This window comes from Paroedura picta, chromosome 4 (assembly GCF_049243985.1).
Source record: "Paroedura picta isolate Pp20150507F chromosome 4, Ppicta_v3.0, whole genome shotgun sequence".
In the NCBI taxonomy this organism is placed as follows: Eukaryota; Metazoa; Chordata; class Lepidosauria; order Squamata; family Gekkonidae; genus Paroedura; species Paroedura picta.
This window is the reverse complement of record NC_135372.1, coordinates 105,988,650-106,010,069: the sequence shown is the minus strand read 5'-3', so window position 1 is coordinate 106,010,069 and position 21,420 is coordinate 105,988,650. Positions and strand designations below refer to the sequence as shown.

At 42.1% G+C, this 21,420-nt stretch overlaps 1 protein-coding gene across 4 annotated transcripts in view; it reads right to left on the bottom strand.

Annotated features, from left to right (window-relative positions):
- The window catches only part of RAP1A (RAP1A, member of RAS oncogene family), a 103,407-nt gene that overhangs the window by 1,895 nt on the left and 80,092 nt on the right, over nucleotides 1-21,420 (bottom strand). For all 4 annotated transcript variants that reach the window (XM_077334897.1, XM_077334898.1, XM_077334900.1 and 1 more), the window contains 5 exons: nucleotides 19,709-19,777; nucleotides 19,006-19,062; nucleotides 17,956-18,096; nucleotides 8,909-9,052; nucleotides 766-881 (listed from right to left, as the gene is read on the bottom strand). In XM_077334897.1, coding sequence (XP_077191012.1) covers nucleotides 795-881; nucleotides 8,909-9,052; nucleotides 17,956-18,096; nucleotides 19,006-19,062; nucleotides 19,709-19,777 — 498 coding nt within the window. In that variant the 3' untranslated portion in view covers nucleotides 766-794. The remainder of the gene's footprint in view (nucleotides 1-765; nucleotides 882-8,908; nucleotides 9,053-17,955; nucleotides 18,097-19,005; nucleotides 19,063-19,708; nucleotides 19,778-21,420) is intronic.

The window sequence follows — 21,420 nt, the reverse complement described above, 5'->3', positions numbered from 1 at the left end:
GACATGGCATACTACCACTCAAAATCTGTTCCAGCACAACCCCCCCCCCCCACCACGAATGAACACTATGCCTTCTAAAGGCACAACAATACCATATACTTGTCACTATTCTCTATCTACACATGTATAGACAAGAGTCCATGTACATTATTACCCCTTCTCACAGAGCAGTACCCCAATCTCTTGAGAACACAGGAAGACCATTTGGCTTTTACTAACTGGTGAACATCAAGATCTATTACCAGGGAGACAAAAGAAGTGAGTCTCTCTACTGTGGATTTTTTCCCACTTGTGGGAAATTATTTGTTATGGAAAACCATGAGTTTTCTATAAGAGCCAGGTGGCCCCAACTTCCTCTGAAAAGGTGGTACTTGAGAAAGTGAACTAGCAGGGAGCATGAAGCAAGAACGAATAATCTGTGAACTGCCAGGCCTTGTGTCAAGTTTACTGTGTGGGAGATTTTCCTCTTCAGGCTTTGAACCCTGAGAGAAAGCTATGTGTGGTTCTTTTTGAGAACGAGTAGGGCACAGAATGCTTGGCCAAATTACACAGGAAGGTTATTTATAGAATGTACCCAAATCTTGGAATGCTTAGGATTCTTTGCCAAAGGAACCCAGGCACTCTCCGCCCCCAGTCTGTGAGCATCTGAACATCACACACAGTAGTGGGGCTATGAAGTACTACCACAAGTCCAGGAAGGCCAACAATTAAGCAGAGATTTCAAGTGACGAGAGAATAAATTCCACGTTCTGGACAGTTGCTCACCTGGCTCAGAGCTGCTGCAAGTGATGGATCTAAAGCAGCAGACATGATTTCTTTTTAGGCTTCTTCTTTTCCACTGGTGTTTTTCTATTTATCTGTCTCACGAGATCATAAAAGATCTGGAAGAAAAATCAGAAAAGCAGGAGTTAGAGAACATATACCTCTTACATGCATCTATGCTGTGGTATAAAAGTTTTAGGCTAAATTAACGGTGATCAATAAATGGGGGTGAGAGGAAGACAAAGAGCACAAGAGCTCCCATGCATTGAAATCTTCTTTGCATTTCCTTAAGCAGAGTCTGGGTCAGGCACCTTTAACCTCCTATCCTAATATAAGTTGTTGTTGTTGTTAGGTGCGAAGTCGTGTCCGACCCATCGCGACCCCATGGTTCTTTTTGAGATCCTCCAGGCCTTCCTGTCCTCTACCATTCCCTGGAGTCCATTTAAGTTTGCATCTACTGCTTCAGTTACTCCATCCAGCCACCTCATTCTCTGTCGTCCCCTTCTTCTTTTGCCCTCGATCTCTCCCAGCATTAGGCTCTTCTCCAGGGAGTCCTTCCTTCTCATGAGGTGGCCAAAGTATTTGAGTTTCATCTTCAGGATCTGGCCTTCTAAGGAGCAGTCAGGGCTGATCTCCTCTAGGACTGACTTTGTTGGCCTTGCAGTCCAAGGGACTCGCAAGATTTTTCTCCAGCACCAGAGTTCAAAAGCCTCAATTCTTTGACGCTCGGCCTTCCTTATGGTCCAACTTTTGCAGCCATACATTGCAACTGGGAATACCATAGCCTTGACTAAATGCACTTTTGTTGGCAGGGTGATGTCTCTGCTTTTTAGGATGCTGTCAAGATTTGCCATAGCTTTCCTCCCCAGGAGCAAGCGTCTTTTTTTTTTAAATGAATATAAGTTAGGTTGCCCAAACTGATTCTTAGAAAAGCCCTCTAAACTAACGGGGTTTCCCCAAATATGATCTACTACAGCTTCTTTCCTGTGGCTGCAACAAAAAGACAGGAAATGGTTTTAAAATGCTACCAAATGAATATCATTTCAGTACAAAGATAATGAGATTCTGTGCACATCTCATACACTGGATATGTTAAGCACAATCTTGTCATAGTTGCTGATCAGAAATACCCATGTAAGCTTTGGCCATGTAGTTGTTGCTTGAACAGCACAGATTCTTGACTACTTAACCCCTTGGAATTGTGCAATAGGGTGGGTGGATCCTATAGTGTTCTTTCTCCTATCCTATGTTGATGAGCCATTCAGGTATCCGGAATTAAGTGTTATCGTTATGCTGATGACCCCGAACTCCATGGGAAGATTGGCCATTAACAGCATTGATGGCCCCCTACCTCCAGGGCTAGGCCACCCAGTTGAGTAGGAAGGAAGCCTCTTCTCTTTGGCGGACAGAGCAGACAGGCTGCCTCTTCCTTCCTCAGGTGTGGGGGCAGGGCCCTTTTTCCTCTCCAGACTCATCCCCCAACTCTGATTTTCAACAGGAGAGTGAATTTGGTGATTTTGATTTTTTTGTGTTGTGAACTGCCTTGAAAATGATGTTAAGCAATAGCATAAAGAAGAAGAATTAGTTCTTATATGCCGCTTCTCTCTACCAGAAGGAGTCTCAAGCCCAAGGTCACCTAGCTGGCCGCATGTGGAGGATTAGCAGGGACTCAAACCCGGCTTGCCAGATTAGAAGTTGGTGCTCCTAACCATACACCGAGCTAACCAATTCAAAATACTTTTCAAGCCAACAAATTAAAATACTTTCTGTTCAGCAGATGAAAGACTACAAGTAATAACCTCAGTTTGATTTTGTACATCCTAAGCAACTACTCATATATAAGCCACAGGAAGTGTAGCCTCCAAGAGGGCGCCACTCTCTTTACAGCCCTTCTATTTATCCTAAAGCTCAGGTCTTAGGTATAGTGAAAAAACTGATTATCAATAATGGCAGTCATTGGCCTAAAGGTTGTCATGAATATTATACTTACGCAGCTGCCTATATATAGGGCTCCCTCATGAATAAAAAAGTACCCTATGTGTATGTGTGTGTGTGTGTGGGGGAGACTTTTTCAGAGACCCCACATAAGTTTGGTAACGTTAACTTTGTAGGAATGCTATTATACTATTCAGGCTGGTCAAAAACTCCACTTTTCCCAGCCCTGTGTGGCCAAAAGTTACAGTTCTTTGTGAACTGCAGTATCTGGATATCAGATACAACCCTGATACAATCTTTTTTTGGAAGACTGAAGTGGAGCCAAGCACTTTCAAAAAAGCAAGATAATGCCAGTACAATCACTAACTGTAACAGCATTTAGATTTCTCATACTCACTCCCCACTGAGTTTACAGTGACACAGTTCTATGCCATCAGCCTAAGGCAAAAGCATCAGCTTGTATCCTGGTGAGGTCAACTTGTTTTCTTGTTAGGTGCTTAACCCAGGTTAGATATCCAAGATTGCAAAGGAAAGGAAAGGGAAAATATTAGGGAGAATCCCAGTGTGGGTATCTTTGCAGATGAAAAGCATCTGCCATTTTTGTGTGAACCGTAAGTTAAAGCCCTCCAACATCAGAACACCTATAGTGTTAGTTTCCCAACGGCTTTACAATCTTAGTATTAATAAAGCACAGTTGGGTGAAGCACAAAATGTGGGCCACAAGGCTGTTACTTAGGTTAAAACACAGCACTGACTCCCTTCTCTGTTCCTCACAGTATTCATGTACATAGTGATACAACTGGCTGATCCATCAACACTCGGCCACCAGATACCTGCTCCACTGAAGGGAGAATTATCTTTGATATGTACTGTATAGGGTACATGCTTGGTTGAGAAGAAAAGAGGGAGATCCAGGATTGCTTTCATACGAGACATGCCATTATTTCTATTTTACAGAGAAGGGAACAGAGTCTTGTTCAAAGACATTCAGAAAAGGCCATCCACAAAGCACAACTTCAATCCTGCATCCTGTTCCCTTGTCACCCCCCCCCACACACACACAATGATCTACACAAGCAAAAGGAACTCCTTCCTCAGCTGCTGTACAGCACCTGCTTTTGGGAATAGCTCCTTAGTTGGTCTAGATCTAGACTAACTCTTCAGCTTCACAATTTCCAATATAATCTTGGTAGGTGACGTTAAACCAATTATTCCAGTGTCTAATGTATACACATTAGACACATTCCACTATACAAGTACAGCCAAAAACATACACTACTGATAACACTGGAACACACCTACAAAACCCTTAACAAAGAATCATCAGAAACTAAACTAGAACTATAGAGCTGGTGTGTGCTCCACTGCTAGGCTGCTATCTATGGCAGTGCTAGCCATGCTTCTAAACCATGTACTATCCAAAGTTTAAGAACTGGTACAACCTTGCCTTAACACATTTTATTAGGTTTGATCAAACACGATCCAGCAGCACATGTTATTGCAGATAATGGCTGAGCACAGCTTTTAAACAGAAAGCACAACACTTTCTGCTCTCGTGTCAAAAACTTGCTTTTGTTTCAATGTATATTGCCCTCGCATCACATATTGCAGGACTTTGTGTTCAAAGGAGGCATCTTGTGCCACCAACAAATCTAGCTTATAATGTCTAACGAAGGCCACAGGGGATGACCCAGTAGCTGCCTTGCAATTTTCCTCTATGGAGGCATGTTTAGCAAGTACCACACTGGCTGGAGCACTCCTCAGTGAGTGGGCTGTAATGCCCAGGGGAACAGTTCTCCCTAAGCTCTTATATGCTACTCTAATACAGGCCCAGATCCACCAGGAGATGGACACTTTGGACATTAGTAGTTCAAGATTAGGTGAAGAATGATAGGTCTTTCTAATGTCCTTTGTTTGAAGAAGGCAGGTCTTTAAAGACCTATAAAAGTCCAGTTTATGCCAATGTTTCTCTTCGAAGGAAGAAGGGCTTGGGGAGAACATTGGCAGATTCATCTCTTGGGAGAGATGGAAGCTGAAGGCCATCTTTGGTCTGAAGAAAGGGTTCTAAGAACCACCTTATCCCTGTGAATTATAAAAGTCCTCATCCATAAAGAGGGAGGACAGTTCAGAAATCCTACGGGCGAGGTAACTGCAATCAGGAACAAAAGCTTCATGTTCAACAGGTTTCAGGATTGCAGGATTCATCTTGATGCCTTCCTGAAGAAATTCCAGGACACTTCTGATCTTGGGGGCCAAGCAATTTACCACATTTCTTCTGCACGAATGAGCAAAGGACTTCCAGGAGAAGCTGTATATCCTGGTGGTAGAGCTTCAACGTGATGCTACGTTGAACGTGGTGTTGGTAACATCATTGCTATACACTTTCTTGATTAAAGCCATCCTCTCATTCTCTAGGCAGTCAAGTTCCACCATTTTGGGTACATTTGGGTCCCTGTTGGAGCAGATCTGGAACCATTGGGAGAGTGAGTGACTCGATGTTGGTTATCTAAAGAATGGTCGATAACTTGGGCGTCTTGCTATTAAGATGACCTTCATGTGGAGTAGTTTTATTCTCCTCAGCAGCCTTGGAAGGACTGGAATTGGTGGGAAGGCATACAGTAAGCCGTGGGGCCAAGGAGATGTCAGACTGTCTGTGAGTTCTGCCTCTGGATCGTAGAACCTGGTTCCAAAATGCAGGACATGACTGGATCTCCGAATCAACTCTTGATAAGTCAAAAGGTCTGTGAGCTGAGGGACCATTCTGGATTTGCGGCTACAATAGTTTTGGATCTAGGGTCTGCCTGCCAAGCCCTGAGCCAGAGAAGGTGTTGAGCCACAGTAGTAGGACCATAGCTCTAGCAGCAAAGACCACATTATCCAGTGAGACATAGGTGGTGTACACTGAAGTCTTTAAGAGCCTGTTAGTATCCTGAATTATCCTAGCCTCAGGTTCTGGGATAAGAGTCAAAAGCTTTCTGCACCACACCACTGTTGCCCTAGACACAATAGTAGCTGTATTAGATGCTCTGATAACCATAGCTCTGGCCTCATGGGCCTTACACAAGGCCACATCAGATTTGCAATCTAGGATATCCTTCAGATACCCCTGCCCATCCTCTGACACCAAACCAAAAGACTGGAGAGCAGCCCTCAATAGCCAGCACCTGGAGCATAGTCTCTGCATAACCTGGGAGACAGCACATTTTAAAAATAAATTATGGAAACTGTTTGGACATCAGGGGCTTTTCCCATTCAGTCCCGACCTTGCATTTGAATGATTCAGGCATAGGGAAGTTGGTCTGGTTACATTAAGTCTTGGGTTATAAATCCTCACATCCCTTAGGGCCGTAATACTTGGGAGTGTCCTTGGACTGCTGAAACTTTAAAATAGAAATAGATTTAGCCTGCAAAAGCTGAAAATCATCCAAATTAAATAAACGCTCAGTTTGTCTTGGAACCTCATCGGAAATAAATTCCCCTTCTTCCCTCTTCTTAGAACTGGATTCCTCATCAAAGGAGTCAGAATGGCGGGGTATGCAGTGGTTCCTTTTGAGTAGCCTGAGTTGGTCATCTGGGTCTATCTCCCACATAACTGCTACCTCTATCCCTTGTGCTAGAACTGGGAGGGGATGGTGAGCGGGAATAGCATGCCCTAAGAAATGTGGAAGCAATTTCTGTCCTCACAGAAGACGAGACTTCAGCTCTCACAGAATTCTGTAAGTAAGAGAAAAACTCAGATGGAAGAAAGAATTGCCCCATTGTGGCAGTCATGCTACCCCATGCTGGAGCTCATCTGATTGAGAGTATCCTTCTGGCAACTTCTACTGGAAGCAGAGGCTGAAGTCTCTCCTTTTGCCGCTCTTTTAGATGGCTTAGAGTTGCAGCTCGGCTCCCCAGAGGACTTTTTTTTCTTGGGGAGGGGGGCACTTCTTTGTCTCTTGCTTTGTCCAGTCCCCCTCCTTAGGTTCATTGATTGCTGCCACCACAATATGGGTATCCCAGGGCTCAGATGATCCTTGAGGGACCACTGATCTCCTAGTCTCCTCTTTGGAGGAAAAAACGTTATCTTGTGCCTTATCTGCCATTGTGACCCAGCCATGAGGCATTTTAAAATGGCTGCCGTGAAAGGTGTGAAGGTGTGAGAAGGCAAACGGGGGGGTGAGCATATCAATGAAGTCCACAGACAGGCACTACGTGGCTCAGCTGCCTTAGCCTGATGTGTCCCAGCCGCGAGACGTCTTTCAAATGAGGTATCTCCACATGCCACCCAGGAGCGGAAAAATCAAGTGGACCCTGCCACGTCTCTAAGTTCACCTTCCTCCCTCACTGGTAAAGAAGAAATGGTGGGCATGAGTCTATTTGCCATGGCAAAAAATGCCATTTGCTGGCAGCCCTATCTACCTCATGCCTTTCTTTCCCTACCAATTAATCAGAGTTAAAGGTGGTGACGGGGAACGAAGTAAGAAGAAGAAATCAGTCTGCTAAATTTTCTAAGCCAGAGAGATGCCAAATGCACTGTGCTCCCTCTCGAGGCAGGAGAAAAACTGATGGGAGGCATTTCCCACAGGAGACAGGAAGTGTATAATTTGAACCTGCCTCCCCCAAAGAAAGGTGGGAAACACCCACCAGGATGACCTCCTGACCTCTGGGAGAATTGGTTCCAACAAACAAAAAGTAGAAGACGACCATCAAAAGAGTCACATTGACCATTTCATCCAGATTCAACAAATGAGAAACAAACATGTGCCAAATACTGAAGCCATGAATCACTCAATGAGGATGATCATAATTCATGAATAAGGTAATGGGGATAAAATAGTTGCTACGAGATAACAAAGGAATGTCATTTCTTTATTTAGATGACCTCTGTAATATATTAAAACGCTTTGGGGAAATACTAAGAACTTTCCTTAGTTTTTTGAATGCTCATTATGGCTGAGAGTTAATTGTTTTATTTAGTATTGCATTCACCTCATAGTTTAATTACTATTAGCTTGTTTGGGCTACTGAATTTCAGCTAATAACAGCCTTGAAGAAGATGCTGGATTGAAGAGTCTTGGAGAAGATGCTCCACTTGCTCTATCCAGGGCTACTTTCAATGACCACTCACTGCTAAACAAAGAACCTACTGGCCCATCAACTTCACTGATTCCCATTTTCCCATCCATGTTTTTTAAAGCTATGTCAGCAAGAACAGTTTTTGAGGAAAGTGGTATTTGAGCATCCACAAACAATTCACAGAGTTCACACTTGAATCAGACGCTTGACACTCATTAACACTCTTTGAATTCCATCCTCCATTGAGATCCCCACTTCTATATGCTGATTTTGCTTGTATCTATTTAGATGCCAATCCCTAACAATTACATCATGAAGTTTCTTTACTTTCACCTGTGTGCTTAACAGCTTGCATAATCTCTACATACTGAGCTATTTCATTTTCAAGAGAAACATTTCAAGTGCTCTAGGTTTTGAGATATTAAAAATGCAATGCATGACACACCTGTTTACACAGCTGCTTGCTAAGCAACATGACAAAAAGCATTTAAGCTCAACAAGTTAGTCCTACTGTAAAAGTACAGCTATCCTGGGTAGGAAGAAGAGTTCTGTGTTAAAGGATTCATTTTCTCCAAGGCAACTTGATAGTATAATGAGTCTGATATTGACAGATCAGGGGAGTTAAATACCCACACCCTCTATTATAACTGCATGACCTTTGTACAGTCCATGTGGTGAGCCTCACCTTTAGGAGGTGCAATTTTGTAACTAGCAACAATAAGGCAAATAAGCATCCTTTCCAAACAGAGCCATCAAGAATTTGTTTTTTCAGAGTTGCAAAGGCTAGAAATATCCATTCCAGGGATAAAGGTAAAGGTATCCCCTGTGCAAGCACCGAGTCATGTCTGACCTTGGGGTGACATCCTCCAGCATTTTCAATACGGGGTGGTGTGCCAGTGCCTTCCCCAGTCATTACCATTTACCCCCCAGCAAGCTGGGTACTCATTTTACCGACCTCGGAAGGATGGAAGGCTGAGTCAACCTTGAGCCGGCTGCTGGGATTGAACTCCCAGCCTCATGGGCAGACAGCTTCAGACAGCATTTCTGCCACTTACCACTCTGCCCCACAAGAGGCTCTATCCAGGGACAGCATACACTTAAAACTACCAACATAGTGCACACATTGCCTTCAGAAGGATCAACCAATAGTTACCTCATTAACATTGATTTTAGACTTCGCAGATGACTCTAGAAAGGCACAGTTACACCACTGTCTTGCTAAGTTCTGTCCCTGTTCTTTGCCAACTACACGCTCATCTTCCAGGTCACATTTATTGCCAACCAGAATCATCGGAACCTGTGTAGAGAGACAGAAAGAAAAACTGTAATTATGAATATGTGCTTAATCCAGACCACAATATAATTAATTACTAGACAGGTTAAATTCAACTCTTTCAGCTTGGTAGTCACAGCTGAAATTTTCTTTGCTTCATAACTTTCATGTGTTCATTTTAAATCCAGCAGCTTCCAATACATTGTTTTCTACTGACCAATACAAGCTCTGCATTGTCCGGAGACTGAATGATGTACCTGCAAGGCCCATTCTGCATGGCCGCCGAAACAGCAATTTCGGGTCACATGGAAAACGCAGAGGGGGAAGAAGCGAAGCAAACCGCTTATGCACGGGATGAGACGCAACGGCGGCAAAACCCAGAGTAACCGATTATGCATGAGGCGACCCTGGCGCCGCTTCTGGTTGTGCACCGGTCACCCGGAAGCTGCGCTTTCTTCCGCGTTTCTCTAACGCGGCTTTTTCACCGGCATGTACCGAATCTGCAGCCAGTTGCAGCCGGCTCCGTGCGTTATCGGTGATTTTAGTCACCACCATTCCACCCCGAATGTGCGCTATCCCCCTCATGCATGACAGGCCCATGAGAAGCAAACAACATCCTCAACAGAGGAATATTGCACTGAAAATTAAATGTTCGCCTGGCAACTATAAAATAATAAGCTGAGACTGTACCGTTTGGAAGATTTAGTGATATGTGGTTTATTCCCATAAACATTTACCCTAATATAATATTTTTTTGGGGGAAACAAGTTGACATTTCACATGCTAAGGTAGGAAACAATACCTGCCTTTTAATTCAACTCATTTTGGATGGCAGAGCATAGATTACTTCCTATGAAATAAGTTGTACTATTGGGTGACAGTGAACTGGCCCCGCTTAGGAAACAAATGCCATCTTCTCCTTTCTGGAAAGCCACTGCTAAGTCATGAGATGGAAGGGATCAATTATGCATGCTTTTGTATTATTACAAAATTTTATTTTATTTATTTGTTTGTTTGTTTGTTTATTTATTTATATACCGCCCTCCCCATTGTTTCAATGGATCTGCTTGGTCTTCCACTTTTGGAGATTCAAGGCCAATGTAGGGGGGAAAATCTCAACACAGATACGGACTGAGAAAATGTCTACAATAGCAAATGAAACAAAAAACACTATACCTGTGTATCTGATAATAATACAATAATGGCTAACTCTGCTGATTTGAACTGAGCAACCTTTGAAGATTAGTCTGAAATTTCAGCTGGGAGCAGAGCGGAACCCTTAGATTCTTATCTGGTACAGCTCCAAATCTTACTCAGTCAGAGATTCTCAAGTCAGGCCATCCTCCATGTTTTATTAGTTTTGAGGAATAGCATATTTTTCAGGAATCTCAGGTAGCAATAGTCTACAGGAATCATCACAGACTTGGCAACTCGTTCCAAAGCTGTCCCCCCACTTCCTCCTGCTTTCTCTATGGGGATCTGTCTAATTGTGCAGGATTATGTTCTATAGATAATGCTCTCAACTGACATCTTTCTAACGAGCTTTTCCACATTTTTAGTATGAACTGGATGCCATATTTGGGGTGAAAAGACTATGGCCTTTAGGCAATAGGGGGCATGGTCCCATCAGGCTGCCCGGCTCCAGAACCACTAAAGGTTTTGTCACAAAAATTGTCAGAGAAGGATAACACTAGAAGATACCTGGAAGCCCCATATTCAAATCCCTTGCCTTAATATCCTTTAGTCATCATCATAAGGGAATAATACACTACCAATATACCCAAATTGGGGATCAGTTAATTCTCATATGAGAAGTGATTAGATCCCAGGGACAAGTGGGTATGGCAGCTTTGGGGAAAGGGTGAGAAGTACCCCCCCCCCTTAGCTTAGGCTGCTCTGACTGGTTTGGTCTTCAGAGCTCTATTTTGGTAAACAGCTTAAAAGTTTATAAAATTATCACCCATGCTAATGAGAAAACAAATTATGTGATTTATGTTCTCACAACACACCAGAACTTGAGATCATCCCAAAAAGTTAACTGCCAACCCAGTTAGGGAGAAACAAAGGGAAGTGTGATTGTTTCTATTGCTGTGCAGCCGATAAAAATAAGACCTGCAGGTTTTTGTGGCATTAATTAGGCTGAGTGCAATTAACACAGAATTCACTGCTGTATGATGTGGCAGGGCCCATCAACTTTTAAGAAAGATTAGACAATACATGGAGGTTAGATTCTTACTGATTATTCATTCTGCAGGTTAAAAATGAAAGAGTCATGTTTCTAAAGCACACTGTTCCCAGCAAACCCTGCTTGGGAAGTGCTAGCTGGACCCCGCTAGAGACAGCACACTATCCTAGGCTGACCTTCAACCTGCTCCAGAAAGGCAACTCTCACATTCTAATTGTGAATTAGATAAATTTTGGCAATACGCTGCCCATGAATAGCTGAACTGTAAAACACTAACATACACACCCATCCTGTTTCCCCAGAGCCATGTAAAAGCACTACGGACAAACAGCAAGCTGCTGATACTGGGTGTGCACACTATTCCATTTCCTGAAATACTGAAACCCACACACACAGAGATACACAAACACAGCTGCACAGTCTTGCATCTTCCAAAGGAAACCCCATCAACACAACACAGTTCTTGCTCATAAATAATTGCCAACATGCAGTAAGAAAAAATTTAAAAACTTCAGTATTTAAAATTAGCTGCTTCCACGAGCAGATTCAGAATTGCTTTTAATATCTGTTGAAACTCCTGACTGTTTTCTGTATTCTATATATGATGAGAATACCTCCGAAGTTCGGGGGAAACCAATTTGTAGAAATCTGCAGCAGGCACTCCTAAATCCCTTGTTAAATCAAGCTTAATCTACAAGCAAAGAGACTGACATATTGAGCCACAAATATGAAGTATTAAATCAGACACTTCAAAAAATCATTTTGTCTTCCCGCAGAGGAAAACAGAGCGCAAACGTATTTAGAAGATGCTGAATAGTGGCATTCAGGAGTGTTAAGAGGTGCAGCAGAGAGTTACAGTGAAAATATAGCTTACATTCTTGAGCAATTTTGTTTGGTTGTGTCGCAAGCCCAGTGATTTTAGGACATATACAGGGCCATGCTATGAAGAGTTATACTCTACATTCCATTTACTTCAGTGGACTTAAAAGGATATAATGCTGTAAAGGACAGCACTGTTAAGTATGCATGCATGCATTTCTGATATGCTCAGGATTGCAGCTACAAAGACAAAATGGAAAAGGCACTGAATGTAAGACAGCAGTGACACAGCGCACAATCTTTACTTCACATTACTGACACAAAATTAATTTCATTATTCTTTTGGAGAATTTGGAACTTTTAAATATAAAAAAAATTGCTGCAATGATTTCAACTGCAGTTTTTTGAGGTAGCCGCTCAGGAACTTTGCAATCCTAATCAAGATGCCACAAAGTGACACATTTAGTATATTGAGATCTGGAACCTACCAACACACATTTAGCAGTCAGTTAAAATAAGGGGAATCTCCCCTGTTACAATTCCTTTGGTCTTATTCTAGCAAGTGGCACTTCAAGCAGTGTTAACGGCTTCCACAGCACGGCTCTTTGACCTAATGCTAAGAAAGGAATCAGGTTTCAAAGGATTTGTGTGAACATAATCCTTACCTAAAAGGAGATTAGTCTTAAAGAGGGTAGCAAGCACACTACATTAAAAAAGTCACAATGAGCAGCAAAGATGTAAACAGAAAAAGAGAAAGAGTTGTTTAAAGTGCATTTCAACAGGGTTCTAATGCTTACAGAAACATAGCGCTGGAAGCGGCCATACAGCCATCTCGTATAACCACCTGCTTCACTATAGACACAATCATCCTTGAAGAATAGTCCAAGAACCTAACATTGTATTCCCAAAGAAGAATACCTACTCTACCCTAGAGACTGTTAGGGAAAATGTTGATGGAACATAGGAGGATGAGTCCTCATCTGAAGAGTAGGACAAGCTGGCCCCAAGCCCCACTTTGGCAGACCATTTCTGTGAGGCTGTGGTCTCAGGGCTTTTCCCAAGGGACCATGAGCCAGCACTGATACTTCCCCCTGAGCCAACAGAGCCCTCAGGCCCAGAAGCTCCAGCATGAACCCAACCGTGACCAGACCTGCCACAGTCTCCCTAAGTACTCCAGGAGCAGAAGAGACAATGGGCTAGGGCTGAGGCATGGACAAGGTTCAGGAGTGCATGTTTGGCAGTCCACAGCGTTCCCACTGCTAAAGAAATGCTAAAAGAAATTGATAACTCACCACAGTATTCTCGCCCCTCATAAGTACAGGAGCAGACCCAAATTATAGAAAAGAGCATAACATGGGAACCAGGGGCACCTGTATAAAACCGTCTATAAGGCTGCAACCAGTGTGAGATCAACCAGTCTGCAGTCTTCCTCACTACCCCATCAGTTGCAGTCTTGTTTCAGGCACGATACTCAGGCTTCTTTCAAAATCTGTAACCTGACACTGGACTGAAACTTTGGACTGACTTCTGACTTTGCCTTTGATTGTGTTATTGAACCCTGGGCTGTGATAGAGCTGCAATCCGTCTGAACATATATTTATTTTATTTATGAGATTTTTAGGCCTCCCATCTCCCCCAAAATATACCACCCAGCCCCCAACAGCAAAGAATTGTCATGTCTGGATTCAACACAAACAATAAAACCCCTTCCCTTCCCAATGATGAGGGCACCAGAAAAGAGGAAGCAGCAGCAGCCAACCACCATTTCATGTCTGAATCCAGCTCAGCAAAGAAACTCCTATATGTGGATGGCATATTGATAATTTATTATTTTATTTGTAAGCCACCCACAGGGAGACTTTGGATAGGTGCATAAATCTCCCCTAAACACACACATTGTTTCTATTTTTCTTTTATTCCTGCAAGGAGCCTATTTTGACTGAAAAGCCCGTTTAAAAATACAATAAATATATGTTTACTCCATTGCTTATAATAAATCTAGATGAATCAAGCCTGCCAGATGCTTGATCCCTCATCTTGATTTCACAGTCCCCAGGAGGTAACAAAAACAGGTGACTGATTGAGTCCCCGGTGGGCTAAAAATCATGCAGGCCAATCTAAATGGATGTTTGATCTGAACTTAGCAGGGATGCACTTAGCAGATGCTGCAGTGGCACCTGTGGACAATGAAAACTTCCATTCTCAATACAGACAGCCCCATGAATGACTACAAAGGAACTGATGCAATATAAAGCCTATGAGCTTGGATTACTCTGTGATCAGTAGTGATTATACTACTTTACCTGCTTAACAGCTGTGTGATGGAATAGGACACCAAACACATCCTGGTACAGATGCTGGCCTTTATTACTGGTTGATCATAGAATCATAGAATCATAGAGTTGGAAGGGGCCATACAGGCCATCTAGTCCAACCCCCTCCTCAACGCAGGATCAGCCCAAAGTATCCTAAAGCATCCAAGAAAATTGTGTATCCAACCTTTGCTTGAAGACTGCCAGTGAGGGGGAGCTCACCACCTCCTTAGGCAGCCTATCCCACTGCTGAACTACTCTGATTGTGAACATTTTTTTCCTGATATCTAGCCTATATCGTTGTACTTGTAGTTTAAACCCATTACTGCGTGTCGTTTCCTCTGCAGCCAACAGAAACAGCATCCTGCCCTCCTCCAAGTGACAACCTTTCAAATACTTAAAGAGGGCTATCATGTCCCCTCTCAACCTCCTTTTCTCCAGGCTGAACATTCCCAAGTCCCTCAACCTATCTTCATAGGGCTTGGTCCCTTGGCCCCAAATCATCTTCGTTGCCCTCCTCTGTACCCTTTCAATTTTATCTATGTCCTTTTTGAAGTGAGGCCTCCAGAACTGCACATAGTACTCCAGGTGTGGTCTGACCAGTGCCGTATACAATGGGATCTTACTGCTGATCCAGTCTGATATTGCGCAGCAAGCCAACTGCTGGAGTTAACACTAGACGATTAGCAAGTATTAGGAGATTCCTAATCCCATAGGCTCCTTAAAGGATTCTTTCCCTGTGCATTCGTCACAGCAACATCTTTCAGCACTATGAGGTCTACCTCAGATCAATTGGCAGGCAATTTTTCTGCTGCAGCAGCCCCTGCACACTCTGGAAAGACAAAATTGTTTCTCCTGCTACCTTTCAGGAAATTGTGCAATGCAGTGCCTTTTAGGAGAACCTCTGACAACATTACAATGTTGGGCCTGCTTGTTTTTTTGGCATTTTAGGTATGAATTTTGTTTTATAGATGTCTTTTTAATATGCATGGTTTGTTGCTCTCATGATGGGTTTATATAAGCTGCTTAAAGCTCCTCAAGGAAAATGGGAAAGGTGGGACAGAAAGGTAAGCATAAATAATGTGTTAAATTAGTGCAACATGTAATGTTAGCAACAATATAAGCCACCAGTTCCCAACATGGTGCCCACTGTTTTTAGAAACATGTGGTGGCACCAGGAAAGGTAAGTGAGGCCAAGTAGGGCTACTGACCATTGAAGAAGACATTAGTTTTTATAACCTGCTTTCCATTACCTGGAGAAGACTCAAAGCGGCTTACAATTGCCTTCCCTTCCTCTTCCCATAACAGACACCCTGTGAGGTAGGTGGGGCTGAGAGAGCTCTGACAGGACTGCTCTGTGAGAACAGTACTATCAGGACTGTAGCTAACCCAAGATCACCCAGCTGGCTCCATGTGGAGGAGAGGAAAATGAAACCTGGCTCGCCAGATTAAGCCGCAGCCCTTATCCACTACAACAAACTGGAGATTTTATTGAATAAGCAGGTGTTTGGAAACACTGCTTTGACAGCAAATGACACCACAGCACTAAGATTTTCACCTTGTGACTGAAGGTCATCTGCAGCAGCTGTTTCATGGCTGTCTCCACCCCCTGCAGCAGCCATTTTGTGGATGTGCCCACCAAACTGTGTCAGAATTTCAAACATGCCCACATGCTCAAAAAAGCTTGGGAACTCCAATGTAAGCCATCTTGTTTATATTTAGTGAATGGGGAAAACTTATGTTCCCCCAAAAGGACCATTTTACCAGGAAGGGCAATAGGGAAAAACATGTGGAAAGCTTCAAAAGTTATTTGAGAAGGGGCCCAAGTGCCACAGTAAGGTGAAATTCACATGAAAACAGAAGCCAAAGTCAGCAACTTCCTCATAAGTAAATGTCAAAAGTATTTTAGTCTTTCTTTTTTCTTAATGTATCACACAATCACACACAGTTCAACATCTGACCAGAGAATGATGAATACATTTTTCCTTTGAAATTGGCTCTAATTTGGGGTTGAACAGTACTGTGATAGTCAGAACACAGCCATCAGAATTCAAGAAACAAAAATGGATAGGCTGATATTACATTTTGAGAGAGAAATGCCCACCTCCTGTATATCATTGGATCAAGGACATTATAACTTCATCAATATACAAACATAACTGGGATACAGCAACAACTGCATATACACATGTCTTTAGTAATTTGAAAATCTTTTATCAGGTACTTATATGTAGAAATGCCACCACTGTTATATTTTTGCTTCTATTCTACATATATGCTTTCCTTTTTTTTTTTTAGTAGTGCTTAGATTTTGAATTTCTCCCCTTGGTCTTTTTTTGCCTTTTTAGAGAAACAAAAAATAACTTGTGGTGTGGGGGACTGTTAATGCAGTGGTCCCCAACCTTTTTATCACCGGGGACCACTCAACGCTTGACAATTTTACTGAGGCCCAGTGGGGGGGGGGGAGGTTAGTTTACTCCTCTACTCTCAACCACTGCCCTAACGCTCTCTGATTGCAATGGTAATGTTTAAACATCCCTTCAAAATAAAATACAGACACGTCACAACAATGAACATAAGGAACATTTTATTTTAATGGAAATTTTAACTCATGACAATGACAAATCAATGGGAACCCTGAGCTTGTTTCTCTGCAACGAGATAGTCCCATCTGGGAGTGATGTGAGACAATGACACCCGAAGTGTGTTGTAAAGGGCCGGGGGGGGGGATGAAGTAAAGAGCTGGGGGGGGGAAGGCATCCTTCACGGCCCACCTCCAATTAGTCGACGGACCACATGTGGTCCGCGGCCCACAGGTTGGGGATCGCTATGTTAATGTATAATATTCAAGATAGCATGCAGTATCAGGAAGTTTGATGGCAGTCTAATTTTCAGCCCCCTACAGATCTCATAGTATTAACACACAATCAATTTCATTATAAAACAGTTGTGTTCTGTGCATGGTCTTTTTTGATTTACTTCATTTATACCCTGTTTTCTTCCCAATAGGGGCTCAAAGTGGCTTACAATATTTCCTCCTACTCTATTTTAGCCTACAGCAACCCAGTGAGGTAGGTCAGGCTCAGTGCATATGACTGGCCCAAGGTCACCCAGCCAACTTTTGATGCTAGCCAATACTTTGTGCTCTTCAAACAGAAGCATCTCTGGAAGGTACAAAATCCATTTGCAACATCTCAACACCAAGTTTTGAAGCTTGTCTACAATGGGAAGCACTACGCTTTCTAATAATTTGGCTGCATATTCCACTATTTCAGTAGAAATTGATGTTACGGAAGGGGAATTCTAGCTTGAGTGCTGGCACATAAGTTACAGACTAGTAAAAAAAATCCTGCTTCTCACAAAAACTGAATTTTTCCAAAGTTCATCCCAGTTAGAGATGCTGAATATTTGTGACTAACTGTCCAGTAATGTTCATGTGAATAAAGAAAGGGGTCTCTCAAACATCCAAATAGAGAATTTTATTATACTGTAAGAGAGCAGTCTAAAGCTGCGTTCTTCAGGCATCTTGCAACTGTGCAAAAACAGATGCTGGCTTGTTTAATTAGAAAAAAGTTTCCAATGGTTCACAAAGCAAGAAGCCATTTACTTACATCTTCAGTGTCCTTGACTCGTAAGATCTGTTCCCTCAGGTCCTGTAAATCATTGAACGTAGACTGTGCTGTAATAGAATATACTAGTGCAAACCCCTGACCATTCTTCATATAGAGATCCCTCATTGCTGTAAATTGCTCCTGGAATAAAAAATTGTGGGGAGAAAACAGCTTTAGTACAATTACTTAATTATTATGTATAAACAAGAACAGCATGGCTACTATTTGATTTCTATTCCTTGCTCTTGCAGAAGTCCAATGAAGCATGTGAATTTAATTTTAAATAAGTCAGCTATCTCAAATTCAAGATGAAGGGTGAGGGTTTTTACAAGACTTAAGGGCTTTTAAAGATGTGTGCAGCTGCTTCATCCTTATACTGTGAGGCAGCTATATATTCTCAACCAGCTGATACCCCCCCCCACCCCCGCATAAACTCTTAATCAAAAATATATTAAGATTGAGGCCTGGGGTACGTGAGATGAAGAAAATAAAAGGGGGGCCCTGGCACACATTGTGGAAATAAACCATGCAGATACAGTGGAAACAAATATATATTCTGAATTGAGTATGTGAGGTGTGAAAGAGACTTAGATCAAGAGAGATTTATAGACATTTAAAAAAATAATCAAGAATCATTACTGACTTTAAAGAACAGGTACACAGTTTGATCCATGTAGATAGGTTTTTAACTGGTACACTCTGCATACACATATACACATATAATCAGATAACCTTAAAGCAAAGTATTTATAAAATTTTGCTGGAATTTTGGAATCCTGGTGGGATAAATTTGTTCCGATGGAAAAATGTTACTGAAACTGAATATAAGCTGAAATCCCAACAGGATGAAATTTCAGTTCATTCTTTTAAAATAAAGACAAACATGGTAGAATAAAGAATAAAGAAATAGTTGTATAGCTTGAGCCACCATTATTTTTAGTTTGCTCATCAGTAGCATAAACTAGCCTATCACATAGTAACGTTAGGACCTTACAACGAAAAGTTATCATTTGAGATCTTATAGCTCTTCTAGACATAGAGCTCACTTACTGTCCCTGCTGTATCGAGGATTTCAAGCATACATTGTTGACAGTCTACTTCAACTTGCTGGGGAAAAAATGGAGAAAACAGCATTAAAGCCTTAAGACTTTAGATTGACATAATTCAGAACTTGCTTGCAGCACTGACTAGTTTGAGGCTTTTCAGTGTTCCATGCGTATTCACAACTCCATGGGAACAAAACTGAAGAATTCGTGGTAGATATGTCCTTCATTCATCCAGATTTGGGGAAGAATTTTATTTTGGCCACTGCATGCTACAAAGTTTTCATGGCAAAGATAGTGGAGTGGTTTGCCATTTCCTTCTTGTGACCCCATTGTCCATGGGGTCGCGATGGGTCGGACATGACTTCGCACCTAACAACAACAACAACATGCTACAAAGTAGGGTGACAGTAACAAAAATTGTATTCTATAAATCTTGTCATAAGTTACAGGATATTGGGTTGCAAAGTTTCCCAGGCATGATGGAGTGCTTTCTTTGAAGACACTGGCCATGATATTGAAGAGATGGCCAAGAATTCTGCCCGAAAGGCCTCATTTAAGAATGATGCTAGTGAGGCAACAGAGCGAAGTTCTTTGTATAGGTAACAGCCTTGGCTAAAATAAAATGTTGTCCTAAGTAGAATCTTACTATGCTCTGATCAAAGTTACTATATGGTAGTTGGTGGAGAAAATATCACTTCATACTTTACCTTTCTGTAGGAGTCTTCTATTGTAGGGTCATACTTTTCAACAAAAATTCCCTGAACAAACTGTACAGTCTGTGGGAGGGAAAAAAAACACACAGAGAGAAACAGGTCAGACTGCAAATATAGTAACTGCCTACAAATACAGTTAGTCAACAAGCCAAATTTTATGGAGCAGAGAGCTTTCGTTTTATTCCTCCTAGTCTCATTTACAAACCATTGGCCTATTCAGTAGTGCCTGGGGACTAACATGATTCATACAGATTTAAGATGCAGAAGTCCACCTCAAATACACAGGCACCAAATAAGACATGAAAACCATATACCTGGCAAAAGGTGAGATGTTAAGCTGCAACCCTGCCAGGCTGGGTAAGCACACTTCCTGATCTGGTCCCTTCCTCCCCAAGCCACAGGACCTTTGTCTTAGAGGGGTTGATTTTCAGGTGACTATGCTCAAGCCATCCAGCCATGGCTTCCAAACATCTGCAAAATGTTTGGGGGGGGGGGGGAGTTCGGGCAGCCGTCCATCAGGAAATAGAGCTGGGTGTCATCTGCATATTGGTGACAACCCAAGCCAAAACTCCAGACCAGCTTGAGCCAGGGGGTGCATATAGATGTTAAAAAGTGTGGGGGAGACAATCACCCCCTGTGGAACTCCACATGGAAGTTGAAAAGGTTGCGACGGTTCAGCTGGAAAGAGATCAGCCACTGAAGGACTATGCCATGTATTTCAGACCTGGCAATGCAGTGGGATAACAACTCGTCAAACGCATGGAGAAATCTTATCCCTCCTAGAACAGCTATGTCCACATATGCTATTATTAATTCTTATAAAATAGATATCATATATATTTTTTAACATTTAAAAATTCAGTAGATGTTGGAAAGTTCGCTTTTAAATATAGCAAAAATCCTCTTCTACAGTGACTCACATAAATAGCTATTCTAACTACCAGCTCTTAGAAGTCACAAAACAGTCTTTAAGAACAACCCTATTTTGTTCAGGGTCAAAGCTGAGATCTTTCTCAAGATGAAAATCATAAGCACTAATGCTCCCAAATAAGTGGTTTCAGATTTTGAGAGCCCAGTGATCTGCAAAAGGCATCACGGTATTTTTGGATAGTGCTGAATGCTTCAATGCTTTCTTAACCAGAGAGAAAACAATTTTCTTTCCTGGGGGGGAGGGGGAGATGCTCTCAAGTATTTTATTGTGCCACCCCAATTCATCCTACACTGTCAACAAGGAAGAGCAAGGCACCTGCTGGGACAGCCTCACAATGGAAAGTCACTATTATCTCAGGATATTCTTTTTCATAAGAGAGGACCCTAAAGCTTGTCCAGCTGCCAATAAGGTTAATAATGAATACAATGGTTTCAATAATACGCCACAGAGATTACAGTTGTGTTGAAATCTGTAATTATCAGTTAAATCTTCAGTTAATATTAGAAAACTTATTTTGTTTTAGAAGACATGCGCAAGTAGGAAAAGGTTACCAAAAACTAGTCCACATTTTAAAATTAAATTTAAAGGAGAGGCTAAGGTAGAACTGTAAAAGCTCTTCCTAAGACCCTGCCCCACACAACCCTACAGCAAACATAATCAGGTTCACTATTTAACTGTTCAGACCTTTGTGTATTTCATGGGGCTTCTGTGACAGGATGTGCAATATGAGTTACATCAAACTCTAGCAAAAGAACATTTTTACAAGACAAAAGAA